Genomic DNA, 17,082 nt, shown 5'->3' with positions numbered 1-17,082 from the left:
ATGTGGAAGGTTATAAGTGTCCAAGAATTTTTCCATTTCTTCTAGGTTCTCGTGTTCAGTAGCATAAAGTTTCTCAAAGTAGTCTCTGATGACCCTTTGGATCTCTGCAATTTCTGTCGTGATCTCCCCCTTTTCATTTCTAATATGGGTTATCAGATTTCTCTCTCTTTCTTTGTGAGTTTTGCCAATGGTCTATCAATCTTGTTTATTTATTCAAAGAACCAGCTTCTGCTTTCATTGATCTTTCGGATTGTTTTTTGGTTTTCCACTTCATCGAGTTCTGCTTCCAGCTTTGTTATTTCCTTCTGTCTCCCTATTTTTGGTTTCTTTTGTTGGTCATTTTCTAATTTTTGGATCTGCGTCATTAAGTTATTCAGGTATGCTCCTTCTTCCTTCCTGATGTGTGCATGTAGGGCTTTAAATTTTCCTCTCAGGACTGCTTTTGCTGTATCCCATAGATTCTGGCAGTTTGTGTCTTCATTATCATTTGTTTCCAGGAAAGTTTTGATTTCCTATTTGATTTCATCTTGGACCCACTGGTTGTTCAGTAGCAGGGTGTTTAATTTCCAATTGTTAAAGTTTTTCTTCTGTGTGGCTTTGTAGTTCACATCTAATTTCAGAGCCTTGTGGTCAGCAAAGGTAGCCTGCAAGATTTCTATCCTCTTGATTTTATGGAGGTATGTTTTATGTATCAGCATGTAGTCTATTCTGGAGAATGACCCATGTACATTGGAAAAGAATGTGTATCCAGGTTTTTTGGGATGGAGTGTCCTCTATATATATGTACTAGTCCTCTTTCTTCCATAACTCTTTTCAGGGCTAGTATGTTTTTGTTGTGTTTCAATCTGGTTGACCTATCAAATGTTGATAGGGCCGTGTTGAGGTCTCCCACAATGATTGTGTTATTATTGATTTCTTCTTTCAGATTTGTCAGTAATTGTATTAAATAATTTGCTGGTCTCTCAGTGGGTGCATATATATTTAATAGTCTGATTTCTTCCTGTTGCACATATCCCTTGATTAGTAGTTGTGTCCATCTTTGTCCCTTACCACTTTTCTGAGTATAAAGTTGGTGTCATCAGATATTAATATGGCCACCCCAGATTTTTTGAGGGTGTTGTTTGCTTGGATGATTTTCCTCCAGCCTTTGATTTTGAGTCTATGTTTGTTCTGACTATTCAGATGTGTTTCTTGTAGGCAGCAGAAGGTAGGATTCATTTTTTTTGACCCATTTTGCCAGTCTGTGTCTTTTAATTGGTGAATTTAGTCCATTGACATTGAGGGAGATGACTGTCATAGGATTTAATGTCATCTTTGTAGATAAGTTTGCTGTGTTTGTTGGGCTCTCTTGTCTTAGAGTAGACCTGTCAGTTTTTCCTTTAAGGCTGGTTTATCATCTGTGATGTTTCTGAGCTGTTGTTTATCCACGAAGCTGTGTATTCTTTCTTCAAACCTGAACATGAGTCGGGCTGGGTGCAGTATTCTCAGTGAGGCATTCATTTCATTCAGTCTTGTCAAAATATCTCACCACTGTCTTCTGGCCTTGAGAGTTTCTTGTGACATGTCTGCTGTAAGTGTTAGGGATCCTCCTTTGAATGTAATTTCCCTTTTTGATCTTGCTGCTTTCAGTATTCTATCTCTATCTACGGGATTTGTCATTGTAACGAGGATATGTCTTGGGGTGTTTTTCTTTGGGTCTCTTTTAGCTGGTACTCTTTGGGCATGCAGGATTTGATTGCATGTAGTCTTTAACTTTGGGAGTATCTCTTTGATGATGTCTTTGACAGTTGATTCTTCTTGGAGATCTCCTTCCTGGGTTTCTGGGACTCCAATGATTCTTATGTTGTTTCTGTTGAGTTTATCAAAGACTTCTATTTTCATCTGTTCGCATGCCTTGAGTACTTTTTCCATTGCCTGTTCGTTTGTCTTAAGGTTCTTTTCCAATTTCTTCTGTTGTGTTGAGTTTTTCTGCATCACATCTTCCAGTACTCCGATTCTCTCCTCAGCTGCTGATATCCTGTTGGCGAGGCTATCCATTGAGGTTTTCAGTTGAGCAACCGTGTTTTTCAGATCTGTTATTTTAGTTTGGAGTTTTCTGATTTCTGTCTTTGTGTTCTCTTCAGATCGATCTATGCTTTTTTTGAGTTATGTGAACATATTCCATATTTCTATTCTAAACTCCTTATCTGAAAGGTTAATCTGGTGGTTGGAATTTATTAGGTCATCCGAGCTTTCGTCTTCATTCACTGTAGATGGTGTTTGCCTGCGAGGTTTCCCCATTGTCACACTTGTAGTGTGGTTTTTCCTGCGTGTTGTGGTGTGGTTCATTGGTTAGAAAGAGTGCGACACCTGAAGCAAAGTGCTCTTCTGCTGCCTCTTGTTGACAGTCCTCAGAGTGAACAAAGGCACAGCAGGGTGGAGCCTCCACAGGCCAGAGACCTCAGCTTATTGGACAGCGATCCCCGCAGCCAGAATGTACTTACTGGGCAGCTTCAAAATGCAGTTTTTTGGGGGTGCGCTCCCTTGGCCTCTGAGGAAACCTTCGGGAATTCAGAAGCACAGGCAGACAGGCATAGAAGATGTTTCCCCTGAAGTCCTCAGAGTCTGCAGTAAAATCTTTAACCTGATTCTAACCACCTGGAAGAGAAAGTGCCAACCGAACCATGAATGCCCAAAGGACAGTGTTCCCAAAGGACCTTGGGAACACTGAGGCATGTGGGACTTGATGACTTTGAGGGACACCTGTGATGCCCAAGGGGTACAGCTAAGCCTAGAAGCAGCTAAAATACAGCAAACCCTTCCTACCTCTAAGAAATGTGTTCATTCCCCAATAAATTTTGTTCCAAAGAAACTGTGTAAGTTCATAGAGACTGACACTCATATGTAAGCAATTGGGGAGTAACAAAGGAGTCTTAACATGGTTTCTGGCTGAATTTATTCCTAGAGCCACAGTTGTATTATGAATGGGCTGAATAACCAACTTTGGAATGGACACATTTGTACAAAACATCTACTTCCTTTTGTTCCACAAGAAGTTGAATGATCATTCCCCTTAATTCAACTTCCCTGTTTCTGGTCAAATGACCAGAAACAATTCACCAATCAGTCATCAAAGACCCCTTCCACCATGCAGGTGGAGGCTGCAGTTTCTCTTCTCTCTTTCAGAACAATTCTTCATGCAGCATTTTACAAATTAGTTCATCCCATTTATTTGTACTTCTTTCCCAGGGCAACACTCCCTCTAGTGTCTGAGAAGGGATCTTAGGATCCATTGCTGGTGAATAAAGTGAGGCAAAAAGGAAGTCAAGACTGAAACTCGGGTTTTGATGGCTTCAAAGAGCCAGCAGCCAATGTGAAACAGCCTGGAGATAATTCCAGTCATGGAGATGACCATTTCATACTCGGCATCAAGCAAAGCAAGGAAGTCAAAGGAGAAGCAAAACTGAACATATAAGGCCACCCCCATGACTTCAACATAGATGAGTTTTTGGCAGATAGGCTCTACTTATTTATCAGCTAGCCCCAGCAGCCAGCGTTCCTCTAGTGTCCTAACACTAGACAATGTGCTCACTTTCTTTAAGAATTCTTCCAAGTTTAACTGTGCGGTGTCATCATAAATGCCAAAATTATAGGAAGCTACTTTGGGGACGAGAGAGATAATATAAGGGCAAAGGCATTGGGTGTGAATACTGCAGACCCCAGTTAGATCCCCTGCATTGCACAATGGTCCTCTCGGTATCACCAGAAATAATCCCTGAACACAGCCAATGTGGCCTAAAACAACAACAACAACAACAACAACAACAACAACAACAAAGATTATTCTTCTTTCCCAGTGCCTTACCCAGAAAAGCCGTGGAAAATTTGCAATACTTTTTATTTGTTTGTTTGTGGGTCCACACCCAGAAGTGTGCAAGGTTACTCTTGGCTCTGAGCTCAGAGAGCATTTCTGACAGGCCATATGGGATACCAGGAATCTAACAAGACACCCGACCCATCATACTATCTATCACTACAGCCTCCTGAAATACTTTTTATTCATCATTAATGTGGGTCATCTTTAATCTGACAATAACCATCTCTATTAAAAATTCTGATTATGCATTTCAAGAAATGGGGTACCCCCTCATTTCATGACCTCAGCAGTGAGTGGAAGACAAACAGCATAGATTCTTCCAACTGCAGACATGGACTGAGGAGGTGGAGGCAATATACATGAAACTGAGACACCAATAGGATTCCAGCCAAGTCTTTTCTGTCCACTCACTAGAAACATCAAGTTCCTTCCTCTGTGTCCATGTTTTCCTATGAAAAATGAAGGGGAGACTGACCCCATCTGATATAAAAGTAAACAGCTAAGCAACCATAACACACAGACTATTTCTTCTAATTTCTTCATGCAGTTCCATACTTCAAACAATCTGGTAGCAGTCCAATGCGAGGAGTAATATTATCCATTTTTACATATGTTAAAAATAAATATCAGAGAGGGTAAGATTTTTTCTGGTTCCACACCTCTATTAAGAAACAGGCTGAGGCAGGGGTCAAGGCAATAGTACAGCAGCAGGTAGGATAACTGCTTTGCATGTGGTTTGATTCCTATATGCATCCCACCACATCCCACCCTGGGCATCCCACCATATCCCTGAGCAAATAACCAGGAGTAAACACTAAACATTACTATGCATGACCCAAAAACAAACAAAAGGAAGTAAAGGTTCTACTCAAGCCCCCATACTCCTACAGACCCACAATCCCAACCCCTTACTCCCTGTACCTTATTTCCCACTCCCTATCTCTGGCTGTTCCCTGCACATCCTGATGAGGATAACATTCATGATGAAACCTCTTCACAAGTAAGAAATTTACACCTCCCATATCAACATATACAGACTGTGTGCCCCACAATCTACAACCAAAGAGGAGCTTTGATCACTCTTTGGCTCCATGTCTGGTTTGCTAGTGTCTCTTACACAGCATGCCAGGGAAAAACAGGCCCCACTAAGCAGTGCAAATAGTTTGAGTGTCCATCAACCCCGAATGACTGAATTTTTGATTCCCCTCATTCCAACCCAGAAGTGATGATGTCCACTAAGCCCTAGCACAGAATTAATAGTAGAAAATTATTTGTGTAATAATGAATTTCTTCAACTCCATTACATTTTCCAAATTTACTCTTGTGCATGGATTAGTGTACTATAAAGAACAGCATTTCCATAAATAATTAAATCCAAACTACACTTATCGAAATAAATGAGCACAATGTTCCTGGTGATGCAACCAGATTTGATTCACTAACTCAAATAATGAGGTGACTCATAGGAGGCCCCCATTAACAACTGTTAGTAAGATAAAGATCGTCTGAGGTTATCCAGCTCTATATTTATTCTCTGTGTCCATGGAGTTGTGGGCCAGGGCTGGCATTCCATTCGGACACAGCTCCAGAGCAGAGGGAGGTTCCATATCTGTTCCTGACACTTTCCCATAGCATCATTGTGTAGCCACATCCTCAGACACCAAGGATTCAACTTACAAAATGGGCAACTCTTCCTCCAGCTAACTTAAGTAAAAAAACTTAAATCCTCTGGGAAGGAAAAGGTTGCATCGCCCCAGGGAGTCAGTACAGAGGCTGGCTGTCCAGATAGGAGGAACAGTAGGGTGCCCATGCAGCAGGGTACCTGGATCTGTCTGAGCCCCCTATCACTCCACTCATGCTGAGTGATGGGATGGAGGCAGGCTCCCAGCTGCTCTTCCGACCTTGACATTCTGTTAGCCTAAGAGGCCTAGTAACTCTCCCTGGAGATCCTCTCTTCTCTGTACTCACATCCCGAAAGCATCAGTTGGTAATGAAGCCCCATCACTCCCAGCAGCTGTCTTGTAATCACATGTAATTTCAATTGACAAGAGAACCCATTCCCATCTAAAGCCTACTGGAAGGACCTCTGGACATGAGCTTTTTTTTTAATATGGCATGGGCTTATTTTTTTATCTATAGACTCAGTTTATTTATATATAGTCCAATAAAAGTCATAAGACAGTTGAAAACTGGAAGACAAAGAACTTCAGATAACATTTTTCATGTATGAAAGTCATTTAACACAATTCTAATAAAAACCTTTTGATCAGTGTTTAACAGTCTAAATAGACAATTATTTTTTCTGACCCAAAATATACAGTTTAAAGAATCTAAGTAACAAGTTGGAAATATGAAGTATAGAAACATTAAAATTTTGTCTGCATTCTTCTCTCCTCTTCCTGCGCCTGCCAACCTCAGAGACCCTAAACAATGCTAAGCATACTGAAAGCACGTAGAAAGTGGCTAAATGTCTAATGTGAGTCCATCTGCTCCCAAAAGTAAGTGAGAAAGAACCCCAAGTCTCTAACAAGTCCTTATTTCCATCCTCTTACTGAGTGAGTTGAAAATGTTGCTTCATCTTAAGTTAAAATGCATATGTGAACTCGCTGACTGGGTGCATAAATGATACTCTTAAGAGACTGGTTATCTCTCACCCACCCCCCACTGCTCAGGCACTGTCCCTTTCTGATTCAGTTCAAAAAGTACATTCTGAGCAAGGTGCCAAGCCCAGTGCCACACACCAGTGGGCACACAAAAGGATGTCACTTCTACCTGGTGGAAATGGTTACTGTTCAAATTCTTTTATTCCAAGTCTTTCAAACAATCCCAGAATAAGACTGGAATAACTCCACACTAAATTAAGTTGAATCCAATGTGCGATGCAGTCCATAAATTCTATATACAATTAGGACAAAGGAAAAGAAATGCTTCTCATGCAGGTTCCACGGAAAGACTGAGTTGGAATCCCCCACTGAGCAGCAAATGCTGGCTGCACTCCCATAGGGAAAGAGCTCTTCTAAGTGAGGAAGCATCAAAATCAGGGTTGGGGTACACTCGCATGTGGGTCAGTGTTGTGTATGTAAATATTCTGGGGGATTACTATGTTACTCACCCTAAACTGATTGGTGATTGTGCCCTACCCTAGGGTGTGACCTGGCATTCTGCCCCCACCCTAGGGTAGGACCTGATTCTGCTTCCACCATTGGTTGGTATCTGATCCCACCATTGGGTGGTACCTGACTCTGGGGGATAAAAACAAGGGTCTGTGGAAGGCCTGGGCTTTTTGGCTGGAACGGAAGCTGAGTCTTTGGACTTCAGTTTTGTCCTCCGAATAAAGCGAATATTTCCATGAGCCTGACTTTCTGTGAGCTGTTTACCCACCGTTTCACCTCAGAACCGTGGGCTAGACAGGGTGGCAGACGCGTGCTCCGAGCTGGAAGAAAAAGGCCTCATCCTCCATCCCACCATCAGTCAACCTCTTCAGGGGCTGACTTGCTACAGGTCAGGACAAGGCTGATGTAGCCAGATGATGAGGTCCATCATCAAAAGGTTCCATTCATAGTCACGGAAAATGATCCCATCACAGGAACTGGGGAGGGCTATGGAAAACAGTTTAAATTTGAATCCTAAAAGATTAAAGGAACCAAAGCTAAAATATAGATCTACTGGTTTAAAAAACACTGATAACAGGACTTGGTTTAGAAACACTCTGATAAATAAATCATGACCATTCCAGAGACAAGACTGTATTTGTCTGTTTTATTTGGACCCACACACAGCAATGATGAGGGCTTTCTCCTCACTTTCACTCAGGAACCATTCCTGGTGGGACTCGTGGGAACTATGAAATGTTGGAGACTGAACCCATGTTGGTCCTGTGCAAGGTAAGCACTCTATCTGCAGTTCTATAGCTCCAGCACTCTAGGAACAGGATTCTAATCAAGACCTCACCTCAATGGTCCCCAGCCACCCCTGCTCCATTCCTGCTCTCAGTGCCACCAGCCATGTGGAATTGCAAATCCATGCCTGGCAGAGCACAATCCCTGTTTACCCAGAGATGTGTACCTCCTACTTCCTTCGCTGTAAACTTTTCTCCCAAACTTGCTTTGCATGTCCTTCCTTCTGGAGAATTATCTCAAACCAGTTTAGAGGTTGACAAAAGCAGAAAATCAACAGGTGAGTGAAGCCCCAGGGCCTCAGGGACCATCTTAAGTTTTCAACTCAGACTTTTTTGCATCTCCTGCTTAGAAGCAGGGGATGATACCTGACCTAGAAATCTTGTTCCAAAATTCCTCCAGTCTAGAAGGACTAGCAGAATTGCACAGCCCCAATAGAAGGAGCTTTCTTGCCACTGGAGCTACCAACTCTCCTCTTCCCTCAAACCTCACACAGCTGGAGAAGCATTGCTTCTTGCCAGCTACAAAGCAAGCTCCAAGCAGTGAGTTTTTGCCATCTTTCAATCAAACCTCGCAATTAAGAAGTTTGCAACTTCTGCTCACCTTAGAAATCACTGCAGGTTTTGAGAAGCCAATCATATTCTTTAGCAAGGGAGAGCAGACACAGTCTGTGCCCAGAGCCCTCCTTGCCCTGCCCCCCAGACAGTGACCAAGAACAATTAGTGCTGTTATGTCCCCACTGCCTTTTCCAACTATGTCTCAACTGAGATGACTCCCCATGTAATATTAATTAAAAACAGATTCTTTCTGGCAACTCTCTGAAGCACAGCTCCTGTGGCAGGCTTCTTTATTAAGCATCGGAGAAGGCAAATGCATTAAGATATTGTGACACGGAGGCTGTGAGCAGGGCCCAGGAAGGCTAGACCAGCCAGCCAAAAGCTATTTGAAAAATCTGTTTGGGAGCCACAATTAGATGCTCCAGTGAGTGAAATGCAATTAATCTGATCAAATCTGTCACTATTTTGCACATTAGGAGTAAATATTTTAGAACACCGTCCAGCTGAATTAGCTAAGGCTACAGAATCTTGCCCAGAGAGGGGAGTGGAAGGTAGGGGGGTAGGGAGCTGTGTGGTTCACCCCCAGCACCTTCAAGGATGGGGGAACTGGACTGAGGAGAAGTTTGAAGTGGGGGCACACACAAAGCTCATTTCCACCACACACTGCAGGGCAGCAGCCTGCAGGCCAACAGCCTTGAGAGTGAGCAGGAGCACAGCCACCAAAACCACAGCCTGCCTGGAAGGAAGGGCAGAGCCCTAACATCTAAGCACCAGGAGACATTGTGCAGCCTGGACCCCCCACCCCCACCCAAGCCAGGAGAGGCAGGCTTGAAGGAGCGATGCCTTCACAACTTCCCACTCTCCGTAGCCATTTGCCAACTCACTGAGCAAGCACTGCCTGCCTTCGCGTGTGAGCAGAATGATGTGTTTTTCTGTTTCCCTGGAAGCCACAGGGACCAGCTCCCCTGGGTGTTTGTGACACATGCTCTAACCCATTAAGCACCAGGATGGCATTTGGACTCGACTGGAAAGGATGATCAAGGATCCTCCCAAACCCAATCCTTTCCCTCACCCCTGAAATACAGCAGGGCAACAGCATCAAAGGGAGTCCCAGACAACAGGCTCCTCCTAGTTCCAGGCTGCTGGGGATCAGTCCCTTTGCCCACCTTACCCCCAGGTCATCCCACCTGGGTAAGTGAATAAGTGCCCTTTAATGACCAGAATCTCTTTCAGTCCCTTGGAAACACACTGGAATGGAGGCCCTGATCTTGCATTTACAACTCTGTAGACCTGACTGCAAACTGCTGGAAGGCAGTTCAGTTTTTTTTTTCAATAAGGGGTGCCCAAAAACTCTCCCTAAAGGGGAACTCATTTAAAAGGAGGCGACAACCAAGCAGAGGAATTTGCTATTGCACTAATGTTTAACATGCAGAGTAAGAAGAATTTTCTTCTCATGTCCAAAAAGCTTGATGTTAAGGACCTGTGATCTATGCCTCAAGTACATTTACCTGCACTTTGAAACAGAAAAGGGAACCTTCCAGAAGGTTTATCAGCTCCTCACTCCTTACTCTGGCTTGTGTTTACAGCACATCCTTTTGTTGCTCTCAGAGGTGGGGGAAGGAACCACCTGAGTAACATTGCAGAAACTGCCCACCAGTTTCCTTTGGTGCCCAAAGGCAGATCCATGTTCCCTCTGGGCAGAGCAGCCCAGTGTTTCACGTTTCACGAATTTTTCCCATCAGTCTGACCGCCAGTGTAGATTTAGCCCAGGAGCTAGAGAGGCAGTCCTCTCTCAACAAGAAAGAGTACAGAATAAGGTCTGCATCCCCCCCACCCCAAATGTGTCTTGTGTCTGCAGAGTAAGATGGTTCAGAGCACAACCAATAAACCCCTGGGGATGGCTATTAAGGATTGCCTGCATTTCATCACTGTCACTAAGGACTTCAAGATCAACTGGTCTACGTGCCAGGTACTGAGGACCTCCTGGGATTATAAAGCACATCTCCAGGATGGGGGAGATGTTAGACTTGCCCCTCACTTCCTCAGCTGTGTGGCTGAGATGGGCAGAGAAGGTCACACACTCTTTACTAGTTCCAGAAAGCATTCTAAGTCCCATCTTCAAAGGCTTCTTCAATGCACACACACACACACACACACACACACACACACACACACCTTTAATTAACAGAGGTTTAAAAAAAACTCGCTAGGCAAAGTGAATCTACATTATCCAACTGTGGCGACTATACATGAGGACAAAACCTGCTCCTCGGAATGCATTTCCTTTCACACACCCTGCCCATGCCACACAGCAAGTATGATGCTCTGGGGAAATGTCAGTCTACACCCCAATCACCCAGACCTGCAAGGCACATGAATGCCCCTTCTGCATGCCTGGAATTGCCCACTCCAAGCTGGGAGTCTCCACTCCGTGCAGATTTGCCCATCACTGCCCTACTAGGAAGTGGGGTCCTTTTAAACCAGTTTCTTCTGCAGGTCAGACAGCTGGCACTATATTGTGTATCTTTCGTTAAGAAGGGGAATCTGTACTCCCTGTTGCCGATATGCTGTGCTGTAAACTCCCACTCACTGTTACTCACTACTCACCCCAGTGACACCTCCAGTCCCCTTAAAATAAAGCGGAATTTTCCAGGAAAAATCTCTAATACCAATTACAAAAGAGAAATACAAAAGGTAGAGGAGGTTTCTGAGTAATGAGTTCCTCCCAACCTGTTTGTCTGTACATCCTTCCTCCTCCAGACTGTCCAACAGCAGCTTCTGATAAGATCCAGGAACTGCAGAAGCTTGAGAATTTTTGCTTGTTTGGCCAGAGTGGGAACCTGTGATCTGCAGGTAGGGATGGGATGAGGCAGGACATGGGATGGCACCCCATCCCATTCGTGCTGGAAAAGGCTCTAGGGTTCCTCAGTTTGTTCCCACAGGGCTGGGAGCAAGTGGGGGCAGAGTGGGTTAGGGAAACCCCTCATTCCAGGCACTCTCTTAAGTCTGCAACAGTTGCCAAGGCAGATCCAGAGCCCAAACAAGACCTGAGCAGGGTTCTCGAGTCTGGGAGCTGCCGGAGCGGACTCATGGGCGCCACCTCTTGGCACAGCGATGTCCAGGGCAACCCGGCCAGCTGGGAAAAGGGGTAGAGAGGTGCGCGGAAAGCTCTGGGACCCCATTCTGCTCCCGGAACAGTGAGTGGGCAGAGGGAAGAGGCCAACGCGAGTTTTCTGCTGAGCCACTTTTTTACGCTTGTGCACGGGGGGTGGATTGGGTCCGGGATTTCCCTCCACGCTTTAAACTTTTTGGCTGCCTCTTCAATTTCCTAGCAGAGCCGCTGCCTGGCGATGTTCCGTGCCGGTGCTAACCTGCACGGCCAGGCTCAGCCCACTGGGGCGGGCAAGAGGACAGGAGCGGCCTCCATCTCCAGGTTTCCCTGTGCCGGACTCTAAGGGAGAAGGGGGACAGGGGACCCGGAATATTCGCCAGTCTATCCCCAGACCAGACTGGGTCCACACCCATGAGTTTAAGCACCACCACCACCACCCCAACAAGTCCATCATGCTAGGGAGTAGCCACAACCAAGTCCTTCCGGCTCATCTCGAAGACACCCTTCCCCTAGCCAGGGTCTCCCGCAAAGCAGCGCACATCTCCGCACCCTCCTCTCACTACAAACTCCGCTAACCTGTTGGGGGTGTGGGAGGAACCAGCTCGCCCCCCAAAAGTCGGAGAGCCCCCTCCCTGATCTAGGTCTCGGCCCGGAGCAACTATCCATCCTTGTCTCGCGCGCGTCCCACCCACCCCCAGCGGTCCCCGGCGGGCGAAGAGTCGGGGTTCCGGCGGTACTCACGCTGCTGTTGTGTCCCGACCAGTGCACCATGGCTTGGTTGTGGGCCGAGTCCCCGGTCAGCGCGAACGAAGTGCTGGGCAGCCGGAGCTCCTCTACCGCTGCCGCCCCGCCGGCCCGCGGCGCCTTCAACTCCTCCCGGAGACCCTTGGCCAGAAGGCGGCTTCCTTGGGCATCCTCGGCCAAGACCGTGGCCCGGGTGTCCCCGCGTTCCAGGGCGCTGGGAGGCTGAGCGCGGCGACTTCTCCTGGCGCCGCCAGCTTTGCCCAAAGCCGGGCTGTCCGGTCCCCACGGTGCGTCCGCCGGCGACGGCACCCGGGCGGCTCCGGGCTTCTTCTGGCCGCCGCCTCTCGGCTGGGGCAGCGGTTCGGGTCTGGGCTGGCGCCCCAGAACAGCGCCTCTCCGCGCCGTCGCCAGCTCCCTGGGCCACGAGTTCGCCGCCACTGCCCGCGGCGAGAGAAGCGGCAGCGCCGGTGGCCGCGAAGCCCGGGCGGCCGCGGGGCTCCCGGGACCGCCCGTCGCGCCCCAAGTAATCTCCGCGCCGGCCAGGACCCACGTCGACAAGAGCAGGAGCCCGGTCCGGGCGAGGGGCGCCCCGGGCCAGCCTGCGGGGCGCTCGGTGCGCGTCGCCGCCTCCATCCCGCTGCGGCTGCCGCGGCTCGGGGCTCGGGGCTGCCGAGTGTGTGGCGGGCGCCCGCCGAGGTGCGGGTCCGGCGCGGGGGGTGCGTGGGGAGTGCGCGCGCCGGCGAGCGAGCCGAGAGTGGGGAGGGGGTGGCCGGGAGGGGGTGCCACCGTCCTCTCCCGCCTCGCGCTCCGGTCCAAAGGGTGATTCCAAGCCACGAGAGCAAATTAAGAAATACTCCCTCGGTGTCTTTTATTTCTCTCTTAAAATAAGATCTTCCTCCCCACCCCAAAATCTTCTCCTCCAAGCGCCTCCAGTAATTTTGCCCAAGAGGAGGTTCAAAGGTAGTAAAGAAATCCTCTTTCGAAATCAGAAAATCAAGTCGGATGCAGAAGGGGCTGGAGTCGAGCACCGGTCCAGCCTTCCCCCAAAATCCAGCCGCCAACCTGCTCGCGGCGAAGAGTTGGGGACCGCTTCTTGCAGCGTTCAGAGGGGGTGGTTTACTCTTTGGGCCTGTCGTGGGGTGCGGGGGTGTGTGGAAAGGGGGCCAGGAAAGGAGGGTGGGGAGGAGGCCCGGAGTAAAGGAGACAGAGGAAGGAGTAATAAAAGTGTTTTCAGCATCCACGGAGCGCGCGTCCAGGAGCCTGGGCGCGGGGACGTGGCTCGCAGGAAAGCCCAGCGCGGGATGGATGGATAGATGGATGGATGAATGGATAGATGGACCGGGACTCCGCTCTGCGCTCCCCAGCCCGCCTCTCCGCGGCCCCCACCCCACCCCTCCTTGCGGTCCGCGCCCCCGCACCGAGCGAGCGAGCGAGTGAACGAGCAGGGGCGCGGGGAAATGCGTGCGTGCGCGTACGTGCGCGCCAGCCTGCTAGGGTGAGGCGAGGGGTGCGCCCGGAGCTGGCGGGTGGGTGCCTAGGGTTGGGGTGAATGGGGGTGGGGGGGTCCCCGAGCTGAGCCGTGCGGGCAGCTGGGATAAGGGAGCGTGTGGCTCTCGTGCTCGGAGTTTGCACTAGCCCCAGTGTTGGTGCAAGCAGCGACGAGCTGTGGGGTGGGGCGGGGTGCGCGGGGCCGTGGGCGCGCGGATCACGCACGGGCTGTTGGCATTTCCGAGAGTCCGACTTGCCGCCTCTGCGAGTCGCAGCAAGGTAAAATGTTTAGAGCGAGGGAGGCCATAGACAGCCCTCCTCCGGGTCCCCTGGCATCCTGCCTTCCTTCCCCCGCTCCCCTGTTTTAAACCTCCTGGTTCTTCCAGCCTTGCAGAAGTGATTAGGGGAGGCTCTGGCGCCAGAGTCAGGGGCTTGTCCGCTCCTGCCAGATGTAGGGGTTCTTCTTCCCGGAATTGCTGGCTGGGGCTTGGGGGCGGGGGGGACGAGAGAGCCACCGGGAGGTTTCAGCCCCCCTAGATCAGCCTCGAGACTCTATGCTCCCTACAGCGGAGTCTCACCCGTCGCCCGGGTTCTTGGCAAACGCGGGCTGCCTGCCAGATAGGAGACCCCCCTCACCACCACCATCCACGCCCCGCTCACCTCCATGGCAGCGTTTGTCTAGCAGCCCCCTCCCCGTCCAAAACCCACTGCAGAAGTGCAGGCTGGGGTGACACTCTGTGTGCCCAGTCGGAAGAGGGAGGCAGCTAAACCAGAAGAAAACAGACTGGGGTATAGGGATCCTGGCTCATAAGAACAGCCCGTCACCACCTCCTAGAAGCTCTCGGGGCTTATAGGGACTGCAAAGGTAGGGATGCCCGCTCGGAGCTAAAGAAGGGACTATTAAAGTAGGAGGAGGGGACGGGGAATGGAGGGGGTGCCGGCCTCCAGGCCCTTTCCTTCCTCTAATAAAATAAATACACTTGGGGGTGTGGGATTGCGGGGAAGGGGGTACTGGGAATGGAAAGATAGGGAAAAAAGAGAACATAGAAAAAGGGCCGAGTAGAGATGGCGAAGTGCAGGAGAGGAAAGAGGAGGTCTAAGGAGAGAGCAAAAAGTGGTGAAGGGGAGCACCAGGGAGGACCGGATGGGCTGGAGGTAGAGAGGCGCCTATGACGTGGAGCTGGCCCAAAGGGCGACCCCCCCGCGGCCCCCAGGAGCCCTTTTCCTGGAGAACTTGATATTTTCCACCCAGTGCTTAGACGGAAACTGAGGACCCAGCAGCCTGGCCACGGAGCCATTTGGTGACATGTACGGCCCTAAGGAGTTTTCCCGAAGACCTAGGGCACGAGGCCTGCAGGATAGAGGGAGTTGCGGTGCGGGAGGGCTGCGGTGCTTGCGGGCACCCGACCAGACGAGGCCATCCGCGGGTTCCCAGCGCCCCTAACTGGGAAGACCAGGCGCTGCAGGCCAAGCAGAAAACTGGGGTTTCCGAAAGGACTTTCCTGCCCGGACTTGGGGCAGGAGTGGAGGTGGTATGTGAGCAGGACAGACCCATAGGGAAGTGTGTAGCATTCATATCGTCCCCCATCACTCACACACACACACACACACACACACACACACACACACACACCTCTTCCTGCACTTTTCCAGCTCTGGGAAACCCCATTGAGGTGCCTTTACTGATGTACACAGTGTCACCTTCCTGGTAAGGGTGGCCATAACGCAATGGGTCAGGAAGTTAAAAGACTCTTCTGGGTGGGTCATTTTCACTGTTCTGACACCATTTCATCTTCTTGGCCTTGCTCCATCAATTGTCACCATCTCCTCTATCTCCAGTATCTCCTTCAGGCACCCTATGTCTGAAAACCCTTGCCCCGGACCCCCTCCCATTCTCCACCTACTATCTCTAGAGCCCAAACTTGTCAAGAAATTGTGCTCTGGCCCTGCAGTTTCCACCTCTCCCGGGCGCCTCTCTGCTGTGCTTTCCTGACATCTGACCAAGTGACTCACAAGAAACCCAGCAATCACCACTCAGGACCTTCCTGGGACACTTGCCCCTTGGCCTTTGCTTCCTACGTCTGTAAACATGTCCCATCTAGAACTTCCTAGGTTTGCATGGCACCAGGGACCTCTGGATTTTTCTCTGCCCAATCTTAGTCGAGCTCACCAGCCCTTTCTCCCACCCAAGTCTTAAATGAACCTCCAGCCCCCACTTCCCTCCAGTTCTCTGTGCTTGAATGGTATTAATAGAGTACTTCACCAGTTGAACTCAATAATCTCATCCATTTCTATGCTGCAACTGTCACCTCTTGCTGTTGACTTACTTCTACAGCCTCACTGTCCTTTCCACGTTGAAACCCATCTGAAACCAAATTCTCCCAACATCTGAGTCACCTAAATTGCACACTGAGCATGCAATGCAGACCTTCCTTCTTTAGTCCACATATTCAGAAAATTCATTGTTAAGTCCTATTATAAAGCCTTTTATCTGTCCTCTTCTGTCTATTCCCAGAATCTGCCTTCAAAGAGGACCTTTATCATCTTAGCATATAAAAATTCCAACTTCCATCCAGCACTGCCCTACAAAAATACATTACAAGCTATTCAGGTCATTGTACGTTTTCATTTTAAAAATGAAAAGAGAGACTAAGAAATGTGGTAGTAGAAGTGGTAGTAGTAGAAATAATAATAATAATAATAATAATAATAATAATAATAATAATCTGTTAAATGCATCTCTCAGTACAGATTAGCCTCATTTCAAGTCCTCAGTTATCACATGTGATTAGTGGCCATTGTTTCAGACCACACAGTTCACTCTATCAGCCCGAATAGCCTCTGAATACACAAGAAAGATGTTGTGGGTTATCTTCCTCCTGATTCTCCAATGACCAACCATTAACAGAAAGTTCGACTTCTAAGAATATTGCCCCAGGTCCCAAGCACTGCTCCACCTTCATCAGCTTCTTTGCCATATTTCTTTTTTATTAATATCTTTATTTAAACACCTTGATTACAAATGTAATTATAGTTGAGTTTCAGTCATGTAAAGAATACCCCCCCTTCACCAGTGCAACATTCCCACCACTGATGTCCCAAATCTCCCTCCTCCCCACCCTGCCCCCACCTGTACTCTAAGCAGGCTTTCCAGTTCCTTCATTCATTCACATGGTTGTGATAGTTCTCAGTGTAGCTATTTCTCTAACTGCACTCACCACTCTTTGTGGTGAGCTTCATGTAGTGAGCTGGAAATTCCAGCCCTCCTCTCTTTGTCTCTGAGGATTTTTGCAAAAATGTCTTTTATTTTTCTTAAAACCCATAAATGAGGGAGACTATTCTCTCTCTCTCTCTCTCTCTCTCTCTCTCTCTCTCTCTCTCTCTCTCTGACTTATTTCACTCAGCATAATAGATTCCATGTACATCCAT

At 48.5% G+C, this 17,082-nt stretch overlaps 1 protein-coding gene across 1 annotated transcript in view; it reads right to left on the bottom strand.

Moving 5' to 3' along the window:
* SORCS3 (sortilin related VPS10 domain containing receptor 3) overlaps window positions 1-12,833 on the bottom strand; it is a 721,132-nt gene extending 708,299 nt beyond the window's left edge. The window contains exon 1 of the mRNA XM_049790799.1: window positions 12,163-12,833. Within this exon, the coding sequence (XP_049646756.1) occupies window positions 12,163-12,798 (636 nt within the window). The 5' untranslated portion in view covers window positions 12,799-12,833. The remainder of the gene's footprint in view (window positions 1-12,162) is intronic.
* Between the last annotated feature and the right edge of the window lie 4,249 nt (window positions 12,834-17,082).

The sequence above is a fragment of the Suncus etruscus genome, chromosome 17 (assembly GCF_024139225.1).
Source record: "Suncus etruscus isolate mSunEtr1 chromosome 17, mSunEtr1.pri.cur, whole genome shotgun sequence".
Lineage (NCBI taxonomy): Eukaryota > Metazoa > Chordata > Mammalia > Eulipotyphla > Soricidae > Suncus > Suncus etruscus.
The sequence above is the reverse complement of the archived record's forward strand: the minus strand, read 5'-3'. Positions and strand labels throughout refer to the sequence as shown.